Here is a 26,290-nt window from a genome sequence, read left to right as displayed (position 1 = left end):
GTCCAAGTAATCAAAATTGCGAATTTTGTTTGCTGTGTCTTTTTCAGTGGTGTTTTGGTGTTAGGTTTTGTTGGATAATCGTACGTTACCCTGTGCGCAATTCAATTAAGACTAATACACAAATAAGCGAAAAACAAAAACTTTATACCAAAAAATTTAATCGTCTCAAAAAACACTAAAAATAAAAAGAAATTTACATTACCATAAACATTATGAAGGTCCTATGTACTGGTTACAAATTAGCTAAGCTAGATAAATACATTAATAAATATACCTAAACAATGTTTAATTTTAATTAGGCATTGACTCCATATTTAATAATCGGTGTATACATATAGAATCTTTTTACTGATTATGGTAATGCTAAATTGTTTTTTTTTAGTTGTTTTTGAAGGCGGTATAATTTTGTACGTCACTACCGATGAAAACACGCATGTAGAGTTCATCCGCCCTTGCAGACCTGTGACATTGATTAATCCGAATTTTAGAAAAAGACGTCTTATAACTGCATATACGCTTTATCTCTGCCACAGTTTTTGTCAATATTCAATTAATAGGAACATGCAGTCGTCTTGTTCTTTTCAATAAGAACTAACTTCTCTAAAAAGTTACGCGTTCGCTAAACGACGTGCGCATACGATACTTTATAGACTAACCACATTATTCATAAACGTTTTTTATCTAAGGACGGAGTAAAGCTGAGATAAAAGTAAAGTAAGAGTAAAGTCTGTTTCTCAGTGCTGACGGTATGGCAGCCTTCGCAGTGCGTAGACATAGGGACGTCCTTAGATAAAAAACATCTATGAATAGGGGAGTTTATCTCCTATAGCTCTTGGTCCATTACATGTATTACCAAGCGATAAAGAAGTTCTTTTCTGTTTTTATTAATTTTACAAATTAGACAAAACAATAAGGTTTAATATTCTAAATACGACAGATATTAAAATTTTAGAGGACGTTTTGCTGCAAGCGCCAGCACGAGGCGTCAGACATAAATGTATTTACGAATATACATATGATTTAGTAGTTCCCAGAAATAAGGTTTATTTTTACGCGATTTGTTGCTACGTGTAAAGTAATATACAACATCAAACACAAGAGAATAACTTATTCCTTTCAATAATTATAATTAAAAGCTTATTATTCGTATTTAAAGTGCTTTGCGAGTAAACTTGTTTTGCAAGATTAATGACTTTAAACTTTATATGTCTTGATTTGCGTTAACAAGGCGATAAAAAGACATATTATTGTTCAGTTGTAATTTTATTTTCTAGATACTTCCTTTTTAATGATTGCCGGTTTATAAAACAATAAAAAGTATTTTTAACCGACTGGAAAGGAGAAAGATTGTCTATTCGTCACAATTTTGTTTTTAAGTTTGTTTAGCGATAAATTTTACCCTATGATCCGATATAAGTAATTTTTTTGCGTTGGATTTCGTATAGCTACGGAATTGTTTCATTTTAATTTCATTCGTATAGGACTTTCGATTTTAAAGACGCAAATGGGGAATTTCTCAAAATAAAAGAACATCGAAGATGTAGTAGAGAACTCCTCAAAAAAGGATGAGAATCATTCTCTTTGTCTTGGGTTCAATTAGATTTGTTTTATAATTAACATTAAGGTTAAAAATAAAAACATTTTAATAAAAGTTTTAAAACATAAGTAATGTAATCTTCTTTCTTATCCCTGTTTTATTTTTGTCTATATGTTTATAAAATATTTTTTTGGAGTCGGTGCCTAATTTGAATTACCGGCTAAGCTAAGTAAGATAGAAAATTAATGTTCATTTTATATTAGGCACCGACTGCAAAAAAGTGTGTTTTTTGGAGTCGGGGTTTTTTTTCGTAATTGATAATTAGATATTAAAAGTATGGAGCAGGTTTTCAATAAGTCTAATTAAGTAGGTATTGATTACTTATTTTTATTGCGCATTATAATTATTATACGACCCTAAACATAAAAGCTCGTTTATAATATATTTTAAGTGATCATGTAGAGAACATTAATTATTCATCAAATTTTAATGTTTACATTGTACTTTATTTAGAAAAATACTTCTATTAACCAAAAAAATTACCTAAGACCATAAAACATACTTGATTTCTGAAGCATTATATTGCTGTCAACGATCGCCATATATGTTTGGTTTTTTATAGCAAACGTTGGAAAAAATTGGAATATCTCGTTTCTTAGGCCTTAATTACTCACATCAGAATGTTGCGTCGGGGCACGGGTAGCACCTGAAAACTATGAAAATTATGATTACAATCAATAATTTGCACTTATTACAGAAATGACAGATAACCGAGCTTCACGACTTATAATAAACAATCATAAATTTTTTCAATATTCAATATTTCTTTTTATATTTAATACATTCAAAGATTGCACAGTAATACTGCTTCAAAACGGAAAACAATTAGGACGCGGTTTCTTGATGGCAGAAATATACGCTTGATACTGGCATGTGGGGGCTTTATTCTCTATGCCACACGTTATTTTATTAACAAGCATTTGACGCAACTCATCGCGTTTAAGACAAAAAACACTCATAGAGAATACTACATCAATTTCACCAAGATAACGTAACACCGCTGTATTACAAGTTTACATTGTTATAGAAATAAGGGCCCTGTAAACTATAGAATTTATTTACCACTAGCTTCCGCTCGCAGCTTCGCCCGCGTGGATTTCGGACTTCAAAAATGGAGCCGGTCGCGAACGTTCGAGAATTTTCGTTTGACGAAGCTACTCGCTACGTGATTCGCTAGCCTCTAGGTGCCAAGCAAGCCGCCTGCCTGTGCTTTCGCGACCTTATATACTTATATACAAAAATAATCCTTATAGCATGATTAGTATTCACGCGTAATGGCTTATTATTAGCGTATTTCATGTATAACATTGGTGTTTCTATACCGATTTCTATGATTATTTTTTATGGAATATTTAATAATGTTAACTTTTTAATTAGGGATGACTGAGAGTGTTATAAACGTAAGAGTAGACAAATATAATGAGAACGCTTCGAACTGCTAAGCTATCGGGAGTTACACGTGTTATTGTGAGTCAACCATAAAAGATAGACATATGCTGTCGTGGGATATTTTTTACATAATTTTAAGGAGAACATTTCCGTCATACATGATTTCTGTGTAGCTTTAACCATTAAGGTTGCACACGCGACGGAAGCTTAAAAAATGGTGTAACTTCTCCCGTTTTCCCAACATTTCCCTTCACTGCTCTGCTCCTATTAATTGTAGCGTGATGAAAAGTATACTATAACCAGCACAGGAGTATGAAAAATAATTGTACCAAGTTTCGTTAAAATCCGTCGAGTAGTTTTTGTTTCTATAACGGTTATACAGATAGACAGACAGACAGACAGACAAAAATTTTACTAATTGCATTTTTATCCGTAATCACCCCCTGATAGTTATTTTGGAAATATATTTCATGTACAGAATTGACCTCTCTACAGATTTATTATAAGTATAGATAGATAGATAGATAGAAGAAGATAGATGAGTTCGCACTGGATCAAATAGATAGGTTTGGATAATGAACATTCAAAGTACTTTGTTATAAAAAAGCCAAACACTCAGAACAAGTTTGCATTGCGAAATAAAACATTGCAAAGGATTGAATAAAAAAAAACACAAATTAATATAGTTTTATCGAATCAGTTTTTAACCCATGAATAAGATATTTTAGGATAATTTAAGACACTTTTAAAGCTATTTGCGTGGTAGTAGTGTTTATAACAAGGGTATAGGACAAGGCCGGTGCCGGTTTGCAGGACGAAGGCGGGGCTGTGGTCATGACAGCGACACATGCATACAAAACTAGTTTGAAATGCACTAGTGCAATAAAATTACGCACTGGATAGAAATGATACGTGACTCAGATGTTTGACATTGTAAAAGAGGAACACGAAAGTCGAATGCTGAAAGAAGATTCTATCCTTACTATTGTAATAAAATTGCTCGAGGATTTAGAAGTGGGTGTTCGTAAAAAGCATTTTATTTTCGTGAGCGGGTTCTGAGGATCAATATGTGCATATAATTAAAATGTTTAGAAGGAAACAAAAAAAAATATATAGTAGTTACACAGTAGTTTTGTCGCCTTATCAAAATTATGCGATGAGGGTTGAGCTTGGTTGACATGTCTTAATGATTAGTCTAAATATTATCAAAAGAGAACGGACCTTTATCGCATTCAAGGCAAACACCGGAACAGCATTAGGTCTTTTAACATTAAACAATTTATCCCTAATAGTAATAAAGTTCAAAGTCGCCGATTGCCTAACATACGCTGACCCGCGACGGCTGGCCCTTATGGCAATTTTCCTGCCATCGGCGATTCAACCAACGCCCTGCTGCATATTTGACAACGTCACAAAGGTATATGGATAACACCTACCGAACTGAGACGTATAAAAGCTAGGACCTAATAGGGTAAAGGCACAGTCGGTGTATAACCTGAAAACAACACAGACCACAATGTTCAAGCTGGTGGTGTTGTCTACTCTCCTGGCCCTGGCTGCCGCGAAGCCCAGTGGACTCGGCGCATTGGGTCTGGCGCATCTGGGTTTGGCTGGTCCACTAGCTGCTCCTTTGGTCCCCCACCTCGCTGCTCCAGTGGCTCCTGTAGTGGCTGCTGCACCGGTTGTGGCAGCTCCCGTTGTCGCCGCTGCTGCGGGTCCCGTTGTAGCAGCTGCTCCGTTACACCCTGGTAGTAACTACAGGGGCCCAGTGTCACTGGCTCCTGGACAGCCCGCTACCATTTTGGCAGCTGATGGAAGGCCGCTTGACACACTGCCCGTGAACGTGGATCGTGCTGTGCACTATACTGCGAAGGCTGTCGACCACGCTGCAGCGGCAGCGGTCCATGCTCACGTGCTTGGCAAGCGCTCGGCTCCCCTCTTGGCGCATGCTGCGGCGCTCGCACCCTGGCATGCTGCGCGGGTGGTCGCCCCCGCCCATGTTGCTGTTCCTGCTGCGCTTGGCTTACACGCACCTTTAGCCCTGGGACACGCCGCACATTTGGGTCATCACTGGTAAAACTGTAAATTCTAGTGTAATGAACAAAACAACTACCTATAAAATATAAAGAGAGTTACCATTCAAACAACTTTTATTTTTCCACAAACCTATTTTAACATTTTCTGTACTAAATGTAATTTTGTAGGTAATATATTTTTTTGATTCTCTGTGTTTATTAGAATGTAATCGTACCTAGTTAACATCTAAAAATTAATTTCTGTAATCATGATTATTAGTTATATCGTGTTTCAGTAACTGCATGGAAAAGGATTAAAATATACTGATCATTTTTTTCGTGAGATCTTTTGTAACAAGGAACGTATTAATATCTACTTTAAAATATACTGCGCAGTAGCTTAGTGTTTGGAAACGGAAATGACCATTAAAAATATCATATTCTTTCAAAATAAGTGTCTAAAGTGCAGATACATTCTACACTATTATAACGTTTCAAAACAATGACATCTGTCAGTTGCAATCATCATGCCAGTCATCGTGCCTGGACATTATACTGTTAAGCCCTAAAATTGATTCCTGGGAGCGAGCCACTATGACAAGGTTAGATTATAAGGTTGTTGACCCAAGGCACGTTTGGGATAATTTTATGACAGTAGCTGATAAGTAAATTAGTTCAATTTAGGGATTGTCATAACATCTTAAAGTTTGACTTCGTGTTCTGTATACGTTGTCCATTGTAGGCATGTAATACTATTATTACCTATGTAATGACGGGTTATGTGTATGTAGGCATATACATAAAAACACAAAATTAGTTTTATCTAGTTTTATCTAGGAGAATACTTCAAAATATCAAATTAAAATATACACTTCCGATAATTATTTTATATAATTATAATTTGTATTTCATTCAAACATTTACACCTGTTACCTAATTTAGCACGAAGAGAATATAAAAAATCGCTTAAAAAAATTATAAGTATTTTTAAGCAAACTAAATGGATCGACTATAATTATTATCTTGACTTATTTTTGATACAAAACAATGGCTGCAGCATAAAAAATCTATATCACCACTCTCATCTCGTAATGTGGTAATGGTAGAGTTTATTGATCATAATAATATTTATTCATAATACTATTAAAATCCTTAAATATTATAAAACAAAGTCTGTGTCTGAACGCGATAAACTCCATGAACTACAGAACAGCTTTTCGTATGGTTTTCACCAAAGGACAGAGTGTTTCAAGAGACATGTTTATGTGTATAATTCAATAATGTTTTGTACTATAGAAAAACATTTAGACATTTAATAATATAATCTGCTACCCGTGCAAAGCCGGAGTAAGCCGCTAGTAAATTTGAAATAGCTCATATTTAATATCTTTGTTTAATCTTACTTCTCACTAATATTAAAAAAAAATGTTTATTATTTGATTCTTGTATGTTTGTTAGAAGTAAACTAAGAAACTGCTTAACAGATTTTTATTAAATTTGGTATATGGGTAGACCATGGCCTGAATTAGCATATAGGCTAATTTTTATCCTGGCTTCTTGCTCGCAGGGGAAATAATAGATATATTTAATTTGATTTTTAAATACGTGGCGTTAATATCATACAAGTGGCGTTATTAATTATTGCTATAGCATTTTACGGACTTCTATAGAAGGAAAGGATTTACATGTGGGTGAAGTTGCGAGCAACACCTAGTAAGTAATAAAATTAACTACTCTAGTTTCCACTATGACGAACAATTCCATTTGACAGACTCCAATGCATTGAAGTGGCGGCTTTTTCGGTTGTTACGCTTAAAAAATGTCAGTAAGGTCCAGTAACACAATGAAGACCCAAAATATCCCAATTTTCCTTCCCAATCCCAATTAGTTTATGTAAAGGTCAGCGTATACTACAACAAATAACTCGCACAATTGTATGTCCGTATTAAATGTATTTAACACTAGCTTTTGCTCGCGGCTTCGCCCGCGTGAAGGTGTTTTCCAGGATAAAATTCCACTGTTTGATAAAAGTCTTGCTACATATTTTCCCGGTACTTATAGGTTCAAACTAATTTTATCCCCAATCTATAATTTCAGTTCAATCAGTCGAAAATCTAAGAACATTTATACAAACTTTCATCCCCTATTTTATCCCCTTAAGGGGTAGAATTTATCAAAATCCTTTCTTAGGGGATGCCTACGTCATAGTAGCTTTATGCATGTAAAGTCTTAGCCCGATCCGTCCAATGGTTTGGGCTGTTCCTTGATATATCACTGTCAGTCACCTTTGAGTTATATATTATATTAACAACTGAAGTTAGCTAAAATTGAGTTTCTCGAAGCCGACCACTATTTATGTACTATGTATTTTGAGACTATGCAATTTTGTCGCGTTCGCGATTCACTTTCACTTTTGTTGAGTTTCAGAACGCGATATTAGATCCTCCAACGCGCACGCGAATTTGAACTTTATGCAGCGGTAATAAATTACAAATTGACTCTCCATTTTATTTAGAAAACGTTTGTATGGGAAATAGAAAAATGCTGTTTTGAGGATTTTCCCGGCAATTATTCGAATTTTTCTCAACTTTTAAATCTTCCCTAGACCTCCACGAATAATTCAAGACCAAGATAAGATAAATCCGTTCAGCCGTTCTCGAGTTTTAGCGAGACTAACGAACAGCAATTCATTTTTATATATATAGATAAAATATTAAAAACTCTATATTTATAATGAAACTATTATATTAAATGGAAATATCTATATTCGTGTGTTCGGCTGGTAAAGTATATTATTCGAAAACTTACTACTTAGCTGTCAATTATAGGAGCAATAAAAAAGTGTCGATTACTTAGTTGTCAATTATAGGAGCAATAAAAAAGTGTCGGTATGGATACAGTCGTTTATTCAAAAGGTTTGATCACACATTTATGTTGTAGATTTTCACTTCTTGAACCAGGGAGCAAAAGGTGCGGCGTAGGTAAGAGGAGCGTAGTGAGCAGCAGCGAAGGGCGCGGAGTAAGCGATGGCGCCAGTGGTGGTGATCAGCGGGGCGGGAGCCACGATCCTGCTGACAGCGGGCGCGATGAGAGCAGCAGAGCGCTTCTTGAGCACGTGCACGACCGGGGCGGCGTGGTAGCTGAGGGGAGCGAAGGGCGCGGCTAGGGGAGCGGTGTAGGCGATAGGGGAAGCGGGGGTGATCAGCGGCGAGTGGGCCACGGCGTAGGTGCTGACGGGCGCAATGAAGGCGGCCGAGCGTTTCTTGAGCAGGTGGAAGGGCTCGAGGGCTTTGGCGGTGTAGTGAGCCGCGCGGTCCAGGTTCACGTCCAGGGTGTCGAGGGGCCTGCCGTCGGCGCCGAGCACGTCAGCGGGCTGGCCGGGGGCGAGGGACAGCGGTCCTCTGTAGTTAGAAGCGCCGATCAGGGGTGCAGAGTACACGAGCGGCGCGTAGGGAGCGATGATCCCACTGGCAGACGCCGCGGCCATCAAGCAGGACAACACCACCAGTTTCATCATTGTGGAAGAGGTCTGTGTTGTTTATGCTACACTGAGCAACTGATATATTTACTAGTCCGATTTGCCTTTATATACATGCATATTACGATGGATTGATAAGTGTCGCGGAGCAACATCGCTGACCATGAAACTACTTTTATGTAGGAAAATATATTCAGCGGCATTTCATTTCAATTCAACTATTGAAATATTTGAAGTACCTACATTTACCGTGTGTCGTATATGAACGATATTTAGGTATACAATGTTTTCGACAAAAATTAAGGTACCACATAATGTGTACCTACCAGTACCTTTTTTTATATGCGGTAATGCAAATCATTGAACTTTAACAAGAGTTGAGGATAACATAGAAACAAAAAGTTCTGCCATTTGTTTACATGAACAACTATACTAGCGCTGGTACCATTACAGTCAAAGAAATTATAATTCACAATATTGTCCCTAATTTTTTTTAAAATTATTAGTACGAATCAGTCTACGAATATTATTGAACTTATTAAATTAAAGTAGACTTGACGGACGATGATCTTTAGTGGTGACGCCTTGAATCGAATTAAAATGCGAGTATATAAACCGAGAGCGAGATTGCATATACATCAGTTGCTCAGTGTAGCACAAACAACACAGACCTCTTCCACAATGATGAAACTGGTGGTGTTGTCCTGCTTGATGGCCGCGGCGTCTGCCAGCGCGATCATCGCTCCCTACGCGCCGCTCGTGTACTCTGCACCCCTGATCGGCGCTTCTAACTACAGAGGACCGCTGTCCCTCGCCCCCGGCCAGCCCGCTGACGTACTCGGCGCCGACGGCAGGCCCTCGACACCCTGGACGTGAACCTGGACCGCGCGGCTCACTACACCGCCAAAGCTCTCGAGCCCTTCCACCTGCTCAAGAAACGCTCGGCCGCCTTCATTGCGCCCGTCAGCACCTACGCCGTGGCCCACTCGCCGCTGATCACCCCCGCTTCCCCTATCGCCTACACCGCTCCCCTAGCCGCGCCCTTCGCTCCCCTCAGCTACCACGCCGCCCCGGTCGTGCACGTGCTCAAGAAGCGCTCTGCTGGTCTCATCGCGCCCGCTGTCAGCAGGATCGTGGCTCCCGCCCCGCTGATCACCACCACTGGTGCCATCGCTTACTCCGCGCCCTTCGCTGCTGCTCCCTACGCTCCTCTCACCTACGCCGCTCCTCTCGCCCCCTGGTACAAGAAGTGAATATTATATATAACGAATTACCTAAAGACAACTAAGTATTGTTAATAAACGACTACACCAATATTTAAATGTTTTTTTATCGAAACATTATAAACCCAATGATTTTATTAATTATAATCTTTTTATATTTTATTGGTTATTAAAAAATATTAGTCTAAATAGCGCTATGTTTTAAGGAGAGAGTACATTTTAAAGTGAAATAAGAAGTTTAAAGGCATAATTCGTTTGACAAGCGTCAGCGATTGTTGTTTTCATTTTATGTATTCATAATCTTTATTAATGTTTTTATGTTTACTTATAAGCACCTAAACTATTTGCGTTAGGTCTCTACTTATTAAGATGAAAACATGCGTAATATCTATGTCTTAGGAAGCACGCGATTTGAATAACACGCTGGACGAGCATTAAGGCTTATATTTTGAAGATTTACATTACAAAAACATACTATAACATAATTATATGTTAATCTAGGACAAATTACATTAATTTAATCATTGTTTTAATGTATACTTCATAGTATTTATAATAAATATAGCTCAGCCTTAGCAGTTGTAATTCAATTAGATTGTATACATATTTATTAATAAGTTTTCCTTCATAATCCATCTGTAATATGTTAATAAAGTAACTTAGGAAAATCTCGGCGACAGCACAAGGTTTTAACCCTTATTTTTGCATACACGTCTATCTACAGTACGGTTTAGTCGTCAATATATTGACAGCAATATTTAAGTTGAAATTATTTTCATAGTACCTAATTATTTGTTTTTGATGCTTCATATGAATGTAATCTTTCATTTTATATAAGCCGAACTCATGTCTCATAGTCAAACACAGATAAATTTCTCTTGCAGGTTCGTTATTTATTTTTTGATAGATATCTTTGAGAAGAAGACTTTATATTATAATTGTATACTCAAACAAGTGATATCACTAAGCGGTTCTCAAACTAAAGAAAGTAGCGGTGCTGATCTAAATTTAAATACTTAGTTGAAATTTGGAATATAATCTATGGATTATAATGTTCGAAGTATGTGCATAATTAATTACGTATATAATAATAATAATAATAATATCAGCCCTGTATTATATACTTGCCCACTGCTGAGCACGGGCCTCCTCTACTACTGAGAGGGATTAGGCCTTAGTCCACCACGCTGGCCTAGTGCGGATTGGTAAACTTCACACACCTTCGAAATTCCTAAAGAGAACTTCTCAGACGTGCAGGTTTCCTCACGATGTTTTCCTTCACCGTTCATTACGTATAATAAGTACATATTTTCTTACACTGTTTAGTTTTCTAGTTAGTAATATAATATTCTGTATAACATGAACAATAGAAACTAGAATGTACAAAGTATAGGTACTTTATACATTCTAGTTTCTGTAAAATTTTGGAAATTAAGTCAATATGTTTCATATTTGACGCCTTTTTTAATCAATCTGATCAGAGTAGGTATGCAATTAAAATTTTGTTAAAGTATTAAAAAAATTATAGAGTTCCTGTTTAATATTATTTCTTAAATAAATTTTATAAATTATGTTTCATATTACATTCCAAAAAAACCTTTACCTATTTCCAAGATTATTACAACATACTTGTAAAGGTGTGGTCACACAGATCCACACTTTGCGCCAATTCATATAAAAATGTAGGAGCGTACCTTTTATATGAAAATATTTACGTAGTACGTTCGGGTAAACGTTGTCAGCAGGTTATCAGTCACTGAGTCACTGCTCAATTAAAATGCGTGCTGTCTTGAGACCGCATGAACCTGAAAATGGTCAAAATCTGTGCCAACGCCGACAAAACCTGAACATAACTTTAAATTCTATATGAATTTAGTTGGTGTTTTTGTTAGTTTGTAATGATATTTAAGGCGTGCAACAGATGCTATTAACTTGTTGCCGAGTAACACTACAGTGAAGTAGTCAACAGACGCTATGTTTGTATAAATCTCTTCATAAAATCAGATAAAATAAGGTATTAAGGTTTCGTATGTTCGTTCTTCAGTAATTGTTCCTTCCTATAATCCTCAGTAATTGTTATGTATGTGAAGTATTCCATGGAATTTCATGTAATTGTGTAAAGATTATTAAATTAAGCAATGTAGGGAGATATTGCTAAAGTTTTATCATTTATTTATAAAGTGGATTGATCAATTTGTGCTATACTCGTACTGTATACATTACAGTCAGGAAGTTTTGAGATTATAATGTACGTACAGACGAGGTGTGTCATTGAAGTACTCAGCAGTGTCACTATTATTGCTTATTATAATATGTACGTTAATTGTGTGATATGTCGAGATTTTTTAGTTAGTTTTGTATGATATCTCACAGACAAGTGACGTGAAATAACAGCTGGATCGTGAACTTTGTGGGATTTGTTGGGAAAATAAGATTGTATAGAAACCTTACTCGCTGACAACCTCTCTTGTCTTTCTTAGAAGGTTAAAATGTTCCAATACATGGAGGCCTGGGATCATTTCCTACATTGCACAAATACACTAACGCCTTTTTATCCCTGAAGGAGTAGTCAAAGGCGCAACTGGTGCACCCACCTTCCGCCGTATGTATTCCGTCCCATGATGTGATAGGGAGCGCGCTTATTGCCATATCGGACACAAATTCCAGACTTCGGGTTGATACTGAGTAGAAAAACCCAATCTTACTTTGTTCGGACTGGGGATCGAACTCGACACTGCAGCACTGTAGTCGTACAACTATGCTACTGAGACAGTTATCATGTTTTAAAATATTCGTATAAATTTCATACTTATACCGTGTTGATACAATTAGTATCACGGGGTGTGGTGAAACTTCATAATATCCCATGAATGAACGAATAATTGTAACGGACATAATATGTGTTGCATAATCAAGAAGTAATAAATATATAATCAAATTTTAAATAGTACAAGTATCCGCCGATCCTCATTTGCTGTTAAATGTTAGTCAAATTATTAAGGTATGTAAAAAAAAATAACAATATGATCGTAAAGTCGTTTATTTACATTTGGTATTTAATAGTTGCAATTTGTATTCATTTGTACCAGTGGGCCAGAGGAGCGGCAGCGTAGGCAAGAGGAGCGTAGTGAGCGGCAGCCAAGGGAGCGGAGTAAGCAATCGGAGCAGCATGAGCGACGACTGGGGCGTGAGCCAAGGCGTAGGTGCTGATGGGCGCGATTACGGGAGCGGACCGTTTCTTCAACAAGTGGACACTGAAGGCCTTAGAGGCGTAGTGAGCGGAGCGGTCCAAGTTAACCTCCAAGGTGTCAAGGGGCCTGCCGTCGGCGCCGAGGATGTTGGCGGGCTGACCGGGAGCCAGAGACAGGGGTCCTCTGTAGTTGTGGGCAGCGACTAGGGGTGCAGAGTAGACCAGCGGAGCTATGGGTGCGACGAAGGCAGCGGAGCGCTTCTTGAGCAGGTGGAAGGGCTCAAGGGCTTTGGCGGTGTAGTGAGCTGCGCGGTCCAAGTTTACGTCCAGGGTGTCGAGGGGCCTGCCATCGGCGCCGAGCACGTTAGCAGGCTGGCCGGGAGCGAGGGACAGCGGTCCTCTGTAGTTGGGAGCGGCGACCAGAGGCGCAGAGTACACGAGCGACGCGTAGGGAGCAATGATCCCACTGGCAGACGCCGCGGCCATCAAACAGGACAACACCACCAGTTTCATCATTGTGGAAGAGGTCTGTGTTGTTTTCGTTACTCTGAACAACTGATGGATAAGTGTGCTCAGTGCTGCGTTTTATACTTGTTGATACGAGTATGTTACGATCAATGGATTAGCGACGCCGGAAAACATCGCTGGCCATGAAACTACTTTTATTTTGCAAAGTTCATTAATTGGAATGCTACCCGCATTTTTTCCTGAGAATATATTAAGTAATGATCTCTGCTCTGTGTACTAACACTATACTATTAGTAGAGCAGCTATTTTTCTTCTAAAATAACCTTATCGCAACGAAACGATTGCGAAATACATTTAAACTCAAATAGTGTGGAAATAAAACAGTTAACCTTTTTGTTGAAGTTCATAATGTTAAGTATTTCATAGAGCATAATAATATTATTTTGTTGTAACTTTAAATTATTTTAATATGTTTATTTTTGTGTACCTAATGAGAAATTTAGTTCTCATGTAAGGGATCCCTATTCCGTCTATGGGGGTGAATACGTCTTTTTTCGATTACGGGTGTTATAATTAAAGGAAAGCTTTCAAAATCGTATGGGTAAAAAGGGTATTTTGTGACTATTTTTCCTTTACGGCTATCAACACTGCCCTCGTAATATTATTTTGCTCTTTGAAGACGTACTAGTGCCCCGACTTATATGAGAAAAGGGCAGTCATTTTCCATTTTGGTATCTAAGCAAATCAACTCCATTAAAATGCACAGTAAATTGCTTTTATATTAAGACATACACACGTGTAAGTATTATAAATATTTTAATGGTCCGTGCATGTCATTTCTTGGTAATGTGTTTTGGCCCCAATAAATCTTAAGATAAACTGCAAGGAAGTCATTTATTTTGGCACGCGATCAGTTTATGTGCAATTCTATCCAATGATAATAATTTATACTTATTGTGCTATTTATTAATAAAAATGTTACCGCAAGAACATATTTGTTTTATGTGAAACGTATTTAATACACAATTATGATGCTTATTTATTATTAAAACATTTGACATTTTGTCTTTCGATATTTTTAAATCATGGATAAGATTTTAATTCAATTATGCGTTGAGTGCGTAAATCGTGTCACGTGACTAGACTGAAGGTTTAATCATAAAAAATCACTTCAACTGGATTTAATATTTTAACAGTCCACTGTCATATCTTAGTTAGCAGTATAAAGTATAATACGGCATTCTATGTTAATAGTTTAAAATTAATAATCAAGAATCTTCTGACATTTTATGTCAAATGCAATATCTAGATAATTGAGATCTTGGTTCCACTGCTTGACTTCTGACGATATTGCAACATTTCGTTTGCCCTTTTTGTTCAAAAACAGATGTTATCAAACTTACCTTTTAAACGATATCATAGAAAATGATATTATGGGTGTAAAACAATATTTCGCATTATAAAGGCAATATTTAAGTCGATCGCCGACGTACAGATAGACTAAATCGTATATTAACACGATATGTGGTGATTTTTTATGGTGACTGTTGTGAAATGTTTCTACCCGGAACAGATTTCGGGTAACAACATTTAAACGGGCGGAGCGGCGGGTATAGCTGGTTTAATATCTAAAGATATGTATAGTATAGTTATATAATTATATTCAGTATCGGATTCAGGAAGTAGTCCACTGGAATTAAATCAGGTAAGTTTTGAATAACGAAGACAGTAATGTTACTCGCGATTCAAGTACCACTTGTTAAATTTACTACAAAAAGTCCTCATTATTAAAACATGATCAGTTTTTGTGACATGTACTAAATGTCACAGCGGCATTTACACACGTTTAAACAATTATTAGGTGATCAGATTTTTAATCTGGCATTAGATCAATCAGTAAATATTGATCAATTTTTTACCGAATATTTTGTGATTTTTTTTATCTTAATTTAAGAACTTGGTCGTAAATCCATAATCATGTATCTCCATACGTCCGCTTTTACGGATGTTCACTCTGTATTCACTATGTCAAAATACTTCTTTATTAAAATCATAGCCCCTTCCGACATCGAAACCTAAGTTATGAGATCCACTCCGCATACTCCGGCAAAACATATTGAACGTCTTCTTTGACTCAACAGTCGGAGCAATTTTGTGAATTTAACATCAATACGCATATGAAGATCACGGACTGAAATGAGACCAGATTAAAAGTGTAAGGGATACCTTACATTTCCTTCGGATAAAAACTGGCGAATTTCATAAAAAGTGGCTTAATTTTCAAATTATCTATAATCTATATGTCGGAGAAGCATTATTCCCGTCGACATCATCATTAGTGTTGCGGACTTAGTGGGCGTTATCAGGGTAAAATGCGAGCACAAAACACAATGATCACAGATATTTTTATATTCAAATTAAACAATATTTGTCACTTTACAATAATGAAGATAGAAAAGTGGACAATTAAGACCGAGCAGCGGGTTCAGGGCACCGATCTTACTTTAACCAACAAATATTCTCAACGATCCAACTCGGTCAACTCGACCAGTCACTATCATGATTCCTCCAACGAATGTCCAAAGCACTCATGGCCTACCTGAATAGTAAAGATGGCGCCTCGACCCCGCTCGAGGCACGTACCTTGCTCTGATTGGTCGTTTCATAAATTATAATTTTTAAATAAACTTCTATTACATTATGGCTAATGCGTAAGGTTTTAAGTAATAGAAAAATGTAACAAATCAAATAAAATTAGATTAACAATTATTGTGCGTTATGCACGCAAACGACAATTAACCGGATACATGGCTTTCTCCGACATATATGAGTCCCTATTTCTCTTGGTCACGCCATTACGCGTGAACGGCTTGACCGATTTCACTATTTTTTTTGTTGTGTTTGTTATTGTCAGGAGAAGGTTCTTATGAAAGAAAAAATTAAGGAAGTTGAGCGGAACGTTAGAAAATTTAAGAAAAGTTAATTTCAGCGATTGAGAGAATGCGCGCTGCAAATTCATAGTTGACAGGTCAACGTCTGTCGGGTTCGTTCGGAACGAGGCAACAAAGTAATACCCTCAAAAACATAAATATAAAATATGAGAGTCAAACCCAGTATTAAAAAGAATAGGCGTGGCTGTCAAATTCGACAACAAAAAAAAAATAACCTAAGTGGGTGTCAAGGTTTGTAGATAATCCTGAAATTTATTTAAGAATATACGGCATCTCAAAATAAATTTAAAACTTTTTTTTTCGCCAAGACAATGTTTAATATTTAAAACCTCTTAAACTTTAAATTTGACGTTTTTTTGTTAATAAATTTTGAGTTATTGACACCTCAAATACCTAGTTTGTGTTATTTCCTTTTTCTTGGCTGACAGGCCGACGCGTGTCTAGATTTCAATGATTAATTACATTATAATTAAGTTATCAATCATTGTACTAATCGAATGCTTCAATGGCGTAGTAGTATTGCAGTATGATTATCGAGCTGAGGTCTCGGGTTCGATCCCCAGGGGCGGTAAAGTGATATTCGGTTTTTCTGTTCAGCATCTGGAATTATTCCTGGACAAATGGCAACAGGACCGCGTCCTATTACATTGAACCTAAAATAGCTGGTGAAAGTGGGTATGAATGCTAAACAGTTCTATCTATACCTGAAAAGGGAAAATGCGTGATGCTCATGATAACTCTAATAGGAATGATTTTATCATATATATTTCAAAAGAATATTGTTATTATTAGGTTTTATGAGACTTACATCTTACATGTAGAGCAATGCCACGCAGCGCTTATATTTAAGTTTTTAGTGGTGCTACTGGAGGTAATGGGTCGCCGTGATGAGCCGTCGTACCATGAGGCTGCCATCTCGCTACTATCGGTATTTATTTAGACATACAAACAGTAGGCGCACAGTCGGATTGGACCAGTTTTATACTCATTAAATTTTAAATTTTAATAAAAAAGACGTAATAATATTAAGTTTTATTAAAAATAATAATATCATAATTGAAAAAAATTATACATACACACCATAACATTAAAATAGTGCAACAATATTAATTCTAAGAACGTGTAACAGGTAAAGTGAATTTAGGAAACGGGAAATAATTTGCTTTCAAATATTAAGTTCGTTTAACACCTACGTTTTTTATCCGACTAGTCTGCATTGTGTTTATTTTTACTCTATTACCAATAATTGAAGGCCACATTTCAATGCTGTATTGCAGATATACGCCTTTTTTTATACGGGCCACAAAGACGTCTTAGTTATGGTTCCTTGACAGCCGGGCCGCATCGTAAATTCATTTACCTACGTTTGTGTCTAAAAATGTAATTAAAATTTTACATTCCATATTTATTTTTTGTCAAATTATTCAGAAGTACCTTAATGATTTATTCTCATGGGACTAATATACAGCCCGAGTTTTTTTCGGAAAGGGTTGCATGTTGCCTATTGCAGAAGCTCAGCGGGCCGCCGGCTGAGTATAGCTGGTGTATTGTAGTCGTCATTTTTTTAGTATGAAAGTTCGTAAACATAATTATTTCTTATGTTTACATAAATATTAGACATCTAAATAAAACTAGATTTCGGATTTTATCGCCTTTTTTTATAAAATTTGGATGTTTGTTTGTAGTAAAGGCTATGGTTTATAATAATAATAATATAGTATCAGCCCCGTATTATATACTGTCCCACTGTTGGGCACGGACCTCCTCTACTACTGAGAGGGATTAGGTCTTAGTCCACCACGCTGGCCTAGTGCGGATTGGTAGACTTCACACACCCTCGAAAATTACTATAGAGAATTTCCCAGGTATGCAAGTTTCTTCACGATGTTTTCCTTCACCTTTAAAGCAAGCGATAATTCACAAAGAATACACACGTATTTTTTTAGAAAAGTCAGAGGTGTGTGCCTTTGGGATTTCAACCTGCGGACATTCGTCTCGGCAGTCCGTTCCACAACCAACTAGGCTATCGCCGCTCATAATAAATTTTGGATAATTTATCGGTTTATAATAAATTTTGGATTTTTGATACAGATAAGGATAGCTTCAAGAATAGCACTTGAGTGCGGTGACTGGTAAACATTAGTATAATATAATTCGAAAGAAATATTAAATGTTATTTGCAGTTTACAATAATAATTCAACAATGTAATAATATTTTGTTTAAATAAAAAAGGTACGTCTATGAAAGTGGTGGATAACATTATGTCATTTCTAAAAATGGCAATCTTCGGTAATATAAGTGCTATTGAATTTTATAATTATTTATTCACATTATATATTGCTATTTTATTTATCTGTTACTTAAACATTGAAATTTTTATTTTTGGAGTACCTACCTATAAATTTTATTAAACATATTCGCGTTCTTACATTCTGTAAACCTGAGTGAACTAATTACGATGATCTTAAGCATTCCTGCAAAATACCAAAAATGAAGAAGTGTTCATATTATGTAGAAAACAGGGAGACATTTTTCCTTAAAAATAAATGCCTGGGTAAAATAATGTTTCATCAAACGAGTCAAGATTCCTTCTGGACACATGTCCAAAAATGCATAACCTATTAATATAAGAAACATTGCGACTGATATCATAGGATAAATATTATACTAATATCTTAAAATTTTATGACTCGAATTACGAGGGATGTACACAAGGTCATTGTATTTCCGTAACATATTCTATTCGGTTTTTTAAATCCAGAATACCGAAATTATATTCGGAAAAAAATAAACAGATATTTGCAAAGTCGTTTATTTACATATTATTGTAGATATTTACACATAATTTGAACTCGGTCAGTTTACTTTTTGTACCAGGGTGCGAGAGGAGCGGCGTAGGTGAGAGGAGCGTAGTGAGCAGCAGCGAAGGGCGCGGAGTAAGCGATGGCGCCAGTGGTGGTGATCAGCGGGGCGGGAGCCACGATCCTGCTGACAGCGGGCGCGATGAGAGCAGCAGAGCGCTTCTTGAGCACGTGCACGACCGGGGCGGCGTGGTAGCTGAGGGAGCGAAGGGCGCGGCCAGGGGAGCGGTGTAGGCGATAGGGGAAGCGGGGGTGATCAGCGGCGAGTGGGCCACGGCGTAGGTGCTGACGGGCGCAATGAAGGCGGCCGAGCGTTTTTTGAGCAGGTGGAAGGGCTCGAGGGCTTTAGCGGTGTAGTGAGCCGCGCGGTCCAGGTTCACGTCCAGGGTGTCGAGGGGCCTGCCGTCGGCGCCGAGTACGTCAGCGGGCTGGCCGGGGGCGAGGGACAGCGGTCCTCTGTAGTTAGAAGCGCCGATCAGGGGTGCAGAGTACACGAGCGGCGCGTAGGGAGCGATGATCGCGCTGGCAGACGCCGCGGCCATCAAGCAGGACAACACCACCAGTTTCATCATTGTGGAAGAGGTCTGTGTTGTTTATGCTACACTGAACAACTGATGCATGTGCAATCTCGCACTCGGCTTATATACTAACATCTTGAGATCAGTTGACAGGCGTCTCCGGAAAACATCGTTGACCATGAAAAAACAACTTGCGTTTAATAAAGCTCATTTCTAGAGCACATGTTGAAGTTTCTTTGTGATTGACTGATTGTGTGTGAATTTATTATTAAATTAATGTTTCACCAACTCGTCATGTCAAGAGCAGACTTTGTTTATATCCCGTGCATGTGCGGCGTATAGTCACTCGTTGCAATTACATGCTCCAATGAAAATTTTAAAATGTCACCTAGGCATGCACGATTTCTATTATTAAAATCTATTCTATATTTTAAGTATGATGGACAAATGAATATTAAGAATTGCAATAGGATCACGCGATAAAAAAAATTGTACATTTCGTGTCGTGCATCTCGCTAATACTTCTCAGAAAAACTCCTAAGATTTTGTATATAAGGAAAAATAACATTAAACTCATAAACAATGATAGTATACAGAAATATATTCTACTTACCATATGTACAGCGAATGTCGTTAAAATTTAAGTCGCGTAGCATTTTTGATAAGTTTCTGTAAGGTTTGTGTACCTTTATATCTACAAAAACATAAGCTGTTGATAAGAGTTCATTAATAAAAACACATTTATTAATACTTGTACGCAAAAGATACAAAGAATTACATAATAATTTAAATAGTATTACTTTTGAGCTCGTCTGATATTCTGTCTACATAAGATCATCACGAATAGAAATACCGTTCATCTATTTAGATTGACAACAATCGAATAAAGAAGTATGTTTAGGTTACATAACCACTCTACATCAGAATTAGTTTTACGCAGTAAATAGGTCACGGCAAAATCTAGAATAGCCATTTTTTTAATGAGTTGTTTCTGGCATTGTATTTATATGTACATATCTAACATCTTATGTATAATGACTAGAAGGTACAAAATCGAAATAAAATAGGAGTTTAAATGAATGAAATAAAATTGTATGATTCGGTGCTTAGGATAGACTTATTTGCAATGCTTAAAAAATACTCTTTATACTGTCTGTTACACTTCGTGCAGTTTTTAGCCAGCCTGGAGGTTCTGCCCTAAAAACGAGAGGTGGTTTAAATATTTAGATAAAGTTTGGCGAAAACTGTACACTTGTGCGTCTTACTTATTTATGGTCGTACCAAACAATATTTAATTATGTTGTAGGGAATTTCTTCGTCTGTACGATAATACTTAAATTGGTGTTTTAGTACACAGGATCTCAAAATACTGGTAGGTAACAGATTGTCGCCAAAACTATTAAAGATTATATTAATTGTGCGTAGGATAGGGAGATTCGAGTTGTGTAAATTAATAGTTTTAAGTAACAAAATTACTATATGGGAAAGAATTACTAATCTGCTTTTCTGGGTGTGGACAGGTGGCGGCTGCTGCTTCCTATTAAATTCAACACAAGTCCCTACTGTTGTATCTTGTTGTGTTGAATTATTCGCATAACTTACATGAATACTGTGCCCCCCACCCCAATAAAGGTTTTGCGATTTTGCCCCCCTGTAGCATATTAGACGATGTTGTTTTTACATTTAATTAATATGACAACAAATATAAGTGAATCATGTACAATTTATGAATCTTTGAACTATTTATCCAAAACCACAATATTTACCCAAGCATTGCTGGGATAAATACCCTGATTCTTAGTATTGCGTTATTTTTGTCATAATTCGAAATATATACGTTTTGTTAATTACAATGACTTGTATGAAAATTATCGTATTCCGTCGAGGTTGTCCTTTTTGATAATTAAGTGACATATAACTTCGAGTGGGTGACACGTTTATTACAGTAAGTGAGCGGGCGTTTGCGCTCTTTTTGTTACCTACTTACATTGTTATTGGACCCTGTCACTGTATGAGACGATCTACACGGTGATGAACTGACTGGTTCGGACCTTCTGGGCGGCCTCGCTGTTTGTAAATATCAACTTCCTGGATCGCCTTGCACCGGTTTGCAAAACGAGATCGCCCTTATCTTTGGTGGTTGATTTCTATAAATACACTGCATCGGACATTGTGTGGCATCAGTCGGTTCAATCAACACAGACCAAGATGTACAAGTTGGTGGTGTTGTGTGCTTTCTTCGCTATCGCGGCGGCCAAGCCTGATTTGCTGCTGACGGCTCCTGTGACGAGCTACACTACGTACGTGTCTCCGGCGTCCACCACCATCACCAAGCAGGCCAGCAGCGTCATCCATCCATCGCCCATTTTGTACAACACTCCTCTGGCGTACACTCACCTGATCAAGAAGCGTTCGCCGCAACTGCCTCTAACTTACTTCGCGCCTACCAACTACCTGTCTACGAGTCCCTTGGCTACTACTTATACCACACCGTTCGTCCATGGCGCTCCTATCTTACCAGCAGCGACTCTGCCCATAGCTGCAGCTCACTTGATCAAGAAGAGGGCCGCCCCTGTGCTGCCAACAACCTTCATCACTCCTGCTACCTATACCGCGACATCGCCTATCGTTGCTTCCACCTACTCTTCTCCTTTGATCTCAACCCCCTTGATTAATTCTGCTCCTTTAATTTCTCACCCTTATGCCTATACAACCCATTTCATTAAGAAGCGTTCCGCCCCAATCCTGAACACGTACCTTGCTCCTACGTCCTATTCGCACCAATCAAGAATTGATCTTCATAGCACTCCTCTGATCACATCTTACACCAGCCCATTGGCGTACACTGCCCCAATCGCTACTGTGTCTCACGTCTTTTAAATGTAGATAATACATTAAGAAGACGTATATAATGTCTACACACATAATAAATCAAAATTACTTAACAGTTACACAATAGTATTTTGTTTCGTACAAACCTATTGAATTGCTGCATTAAAAACTCAATAGCGACATATCATACTTTATTGTACAAATATAGAATGAAAAACGTTTTTACTGATTTATTTTTTTATTTTCATTTATAATGTTTGATGTTTTTCCGAATTTAAATTTTAGGTACTATAAACATTGTTTATTACTGCTCCAACCAATAGTGAGCGAGCCCTATAGCGTTCTAATTGTCTTTAACAGTTCTACTTATTGGGAAGTTGTAGTACTTACAATTAGACGAGCGACTACTCGCAGCGTCATCGTTATTAGTTGAAAAAAATATATATTTAGTCATAACGTGTATTATAAAAAATACGTCTACATGTATTCATAAACTGGTGATCCAAACACTATATCAGGCACAAATTCCAAACTTCAGATTGTTGAACAGCCGAAAAACTCAATATTATTTTCGTAACACGGGATTCATACCAGAGACCTCAGAGCGGCAATCGTACCGCGCATGCAATTCAACGACGCCACCGAAACCGACATTAAAACAATATTGATAATTTTAAACTAATATTAATAATATATTGGTTTAGAAAGTATCTAATAGTCATTAAATTGTGCACATTTTAAAAACTATGTGTCGTACAAAAACATCTATCTAGGTCATTGGGGTACAGTATCTATTGTACCAAAACATCGCCGCTGGCAAATAAGTTGATAAATACAATCAATGATCAATTAATTATAATTGCAAAGGTAATATATTGCCACACGAGTAAAAAATATAAAACACTAAAAACGAGAATATACCCTATAATCGAAGTACGTATATTTTAATTTCGTTGTAGACATTGTAAAGAAATACGAAAACTACATGTACCTATTCACAATAATAATACAAAAGTAAATGATCTTCAAAGATGAAAACATTCATTTTTTTATTATAAATATTTTAGTTCGAGCTATACTATATAAAACATTTCACACTACTTTTATGACTCTACAAATTATTATACTGTATTCCTATACTTAATAAAAGTAAAAATGTATGTTTATTCTCGATGCAAATGTGCTTCTAAATGTATCGTCAATTATGTTGATCTGATGGGTCGTCACTATTATCGTTTGTTTCCGTTGGTACATATGTTTGCATGTCTTCATTTAATTGTTCGATTACAGCCGTATCTTGCACGCTGGGTGTCTCATTTTCGGAGTTCTCCTCCTGTGCTTTATTTATCGAAATTGGATGTTCTAAGGCTCTTGATAGCGGCAAATTGTGGTAAAAACTGAGAGCCACTGGTGTAATAATAGTATCTGTTAATATAGGGGTCAAAATAGCCTCCTGGTTTAGTTTAGCTGGGGCATTGGCGTAAATCACAGGACTGTATATGACAGGCGCTAATAATCCTGAAGTATGTTTTATATCAATTCTAGATTGATGAGACACTGCACTGGGCGCCGAGAATATGATCGGAGTCAGCTGTCCTTGCACTTGAACTGCACAAACTATCAACACAAGATGAATCATTTTGAATAACTTACGTAATGATGCGCAAAGTAGATGACGCGCTGTTTTATAGCTATGTAACGGTAGTTGACATGGTCAGCCGCAAACGGTTCAAGTTCTCGGCCGATGATATTGGACAAGTCATTGCGTCACTGCATTTGCCTCCGGGGCACTCACTAAACACGTTTAACTCGACGTTCTAAAGATGAGATTAAATTACCACATATGTGTAGCAGCGCAGCTTACATTAACAGGTTGCATAATACATATTGGCGTCTGTGTAAATATATGCACGATTTCATTGTAAGTCAGCTGCAAGCTAAGTACAGAGGCGTTTCTATGTCATCAAAGGCACGAAATCTGATATTAGATAAGTACAAATTTATTTTAAATGCCAAGCGGAACGTGCTCATGTAAATTATATTTATAAAATAATATTATGCTTTATCATTCTATTTTGATAGTATATGAAATGGTTAAAGGAAAATTAAGGAATGGAAAATATAGCGTGGGAGAAATTTGCTTTTACGTAAGTTTATTATAATCATTTACTTATTGTTTTAATTTAGCATTTATTTATTTGCCCCTTATTAGTACAAAATGTTGAGTTGTACGAACGCCCAAATACTATTATTAGATCTATTGTTAACACAAACTTTAGTTTTTGCTGCGACAGTCACAACGTTCAATACCATAGCGAATCTATTATTAGTATTTATCCTGTCACTATGATTCATTCATAGTATAAGAAGGTGGTCTCCTGTCCATTGGGCATCAGTAAGTTTTGATCGTTCAGTCTTGAAACAATCAAGATGCTTCGCTTCGTGGTTTTGTTTGCCTGCGTCGTGGCGTGTAGCAGTCACGCTGTGCCAGTTGTGGTCCCGACAGTGCACGCAGCTCCAGTGGTTGCTGCGTACCCGTCGCATGGAGCACTGGGACACGGACTGGCGGGCGACGGTGCTTTGGGCCACGGTTTGGCTGGCTACGGAGCAATCGGCTACGGTCTGGCGGGCAATGGTCTCACGGGCCACGGTCTCGCTGGGCATGGTGCTCTGGGCCAGGGTCTAGCGGGCCATGGTCTCGCGGGCCACGGTCTCGCGGGTCACGGTCTCGCGGGTCACGGTCTTGCGGGCCATGGTGCATTGGGACATGGTATTGCAGGCCACGGTGCATTAGGACACGGCTTCGTAGGTAAATCATTAGGACATCACGTTTACAAGAGATCACCTCACATCGTAGCTCCGTTGGCTCATGGTGCCCATTTGGCGCCAGCTGCAATAGCTCATGTGGCTCCGGTCGCACATTTGGCTTCTGCGGCTCACGTCGTTCCTGTGGCGGTGTCCCACCAGTCACGCGTGGATGTGCATACCGCGCCCGCCGTGGTCGCTGCGCCGATCATTCCTGTCGTGAAGCCAGTCCTCGCTCCTGTGCTACACGCGGCTCCAGTCTTGCATAAATCTTTTGTCACTGGACCTCTAGGTTTTGGCGCGGGCCACTTCGGACACTATGCGTCCGTGTACCCGCATCATGGCCACGGACATTACTAGTCATTTAAGCAAGTATTGAGGCTATTTTCGTAACTTGGTATTTCTTTTAATAGTATTAAAAGATTAGGTAATGGTATATTTATTTGTTTTATTGCTTTGTAATTTTTTTACTGTTTGTAAAAATTTAAAGAATTAATTGTAATAAAAATAAAATTGATCGGAAAAATGCGGTTTGTTATATTTTTATATACCTATTCGGATATACAGTTACCACCTACATATTATATTATGAAAATATTGTATTACAAGTATTCATATATACAAACTTGTTACATATATATTTTAGGCACTGTTAGCAAAATACCATTAATATAGTAAGTATCTGGATAACATACCTATTTATAATCACTCCTAACATAATTATAACACATGCGAAATTACAAAAGCTTTTGAAGGTCGTATGTCAAGGAGAAATGTTTTATGTACCTGCATAAATGTCACATCTATAATACAATTGTGCAATTGTGTGCAAACTCCAAAAAAGTACAAAACGTGATCGTGATGTGGTGATATTGTAACTAGGCTTTTTAAAGCCTGTTTAAGTTAGCAAGCCACGTTTCTACACATACAAATTACCTTATAATGTTTCTGTTTTAAACATT

General features: G+C 37.4%; 4 protein-coding genes and 1 pseudogene across 4 annotated transcripts; 2 read left to right on the top strand and 3 right to left on the bottom strand.

Annotated features, from left to right (window-relative positions):
• The first annotated feature begins 4,446 nt into the window (after nucleotides 1–4,446).
• On the top strand, nucleotides 4,447–9,795 carry LOC115451047. Its single transcript, XM_030179244.2, is given in 4 exon segments — nucleotides 4,447–5,060; nucleotides 8,273–8,528; nucleotides 9,036–9,335; nucleotides 9,338–9,795. Coding segments are annotated over 4 exon segments (1,509 nt in total). The 5' UTR covers nucleotides 4,447–4,502; the 3' UTR covers nucleotides 9,733–9,795.
• On the bottom strand, nucleotides 7,890–8,567 carry LOC115450781 (cuticle protein 16.5-like). Its single transcript, XM_030178894.2, has one exon. The coding sequence runs from the start codon at nucleotides 8,516–8,518 to the stop codon at nucleotides 7,946–7,948; it is 573 nt and encodes a 190-aa protein (XP_030034754.1). The 5' UTR covers nucleotides 8,519–8,567; the 3' UTR covers nucleotides 7,890–7,945.
• Nucleotides 9,796–12,726: 2,931 nt separating the features above from the next.
• On the bottom strand, nucleotides 12,727–13,465 carry LOC115451178 (cuticle protein 38). Its single transcript, XM_030179417.2, has one exon. The coding sequence runs from the start codon at nucleotides 13,406–13,408 to the stop codon at nucleotides 12,779–12,781; it is 630 nt and encodes a 209-aa protein (XP_030035277.1). The 5' UTR covers nucleotides 13,409–13,465; the 3' UTR covers nucleotides 12,727–12,778.
• Nucleotides 13,466–19,108: 5,643 nt separating this feature from the next.
• On the bottom strand, nucleotides 19,109–19,798 carry LOC115451222 (annotated as a pseudogene).
• A 2,059-nt stretch (nucleotides 19,799–21,857) lies between these two features.
• LOC115450791 lies at nucleotides 21,858–25,766 on the top strand. Its single transcript, XM_030178903.2, has 2 exons — nucleotides 21,858–22,568; nucleotides 24,930–25,766. Exons 1-2 carry the CDS (start codon nucleotides 21,900–21,902, stop codon nucleotides 25,686–25,688), a joined length of 1,428 nt encoding a protein of 475 aa, XP_030034763.2. The 5' UTR covers nucleotides 21,858–21,899; the 3' UTR covers nucleotides 25,689–25,766.
• The last annotated feature ends 524 nt before the right edge of the window (nucleotides 25,767–26,290 follow it).

The sequence above is a fragment of the Manduca sexta genome, chromosome 15 (assembly GCF_014839805.1).
Source record: "Manduca sexta isolate Smith_Timp_Sample1 chromosome 15, JHU_Msex_v1.0, whole genome shotgun sequence".
Classification (NCBI taxonomy): domain Eukaryota; kingdom Metazoa; phylum Arthropoda; class Insecta; order Lepidoptera; family Sphingidae; genus Manduca; species Manduca sexta.
Note: the sequence above shows the minus strand (reverse complement) of the source record. Positions and strands in the feature narration are given on the sequence as shown.

Bases quoted from the DNA above. Each gene is read 5' to 3' on its own strand.
- LOC115450781 (XM_030178894.2), bottom strand. From the start codon at position 8,518: ATGATGAAACTGGTGGTGTTGTCCTGCTTGATGGCCGCGGCGTCTGCC.
- LOC115451178 (XM_030179417.2), bottom strand. From the start codon at position 13,408: ATGATGAAACTGGTGGTGTTGTCCTGTTTGATGGCCGCGGCGTCTGCC.
- LOC115450791 (XM_030178903.2), top strand. From the start codon at position 21,900: ATGTACAAGTTGGTGGTGTTGTGTGCTTTCTTCGCTATCGCGGCGGCC. The intron at 22,569-24,929 runs TAAATGTAGATA...AGTAAGTTTTGA, and splicing joins CTACTGTGTCTCACGTCTTT to TCGTTCAGTCTTGAAACAAT.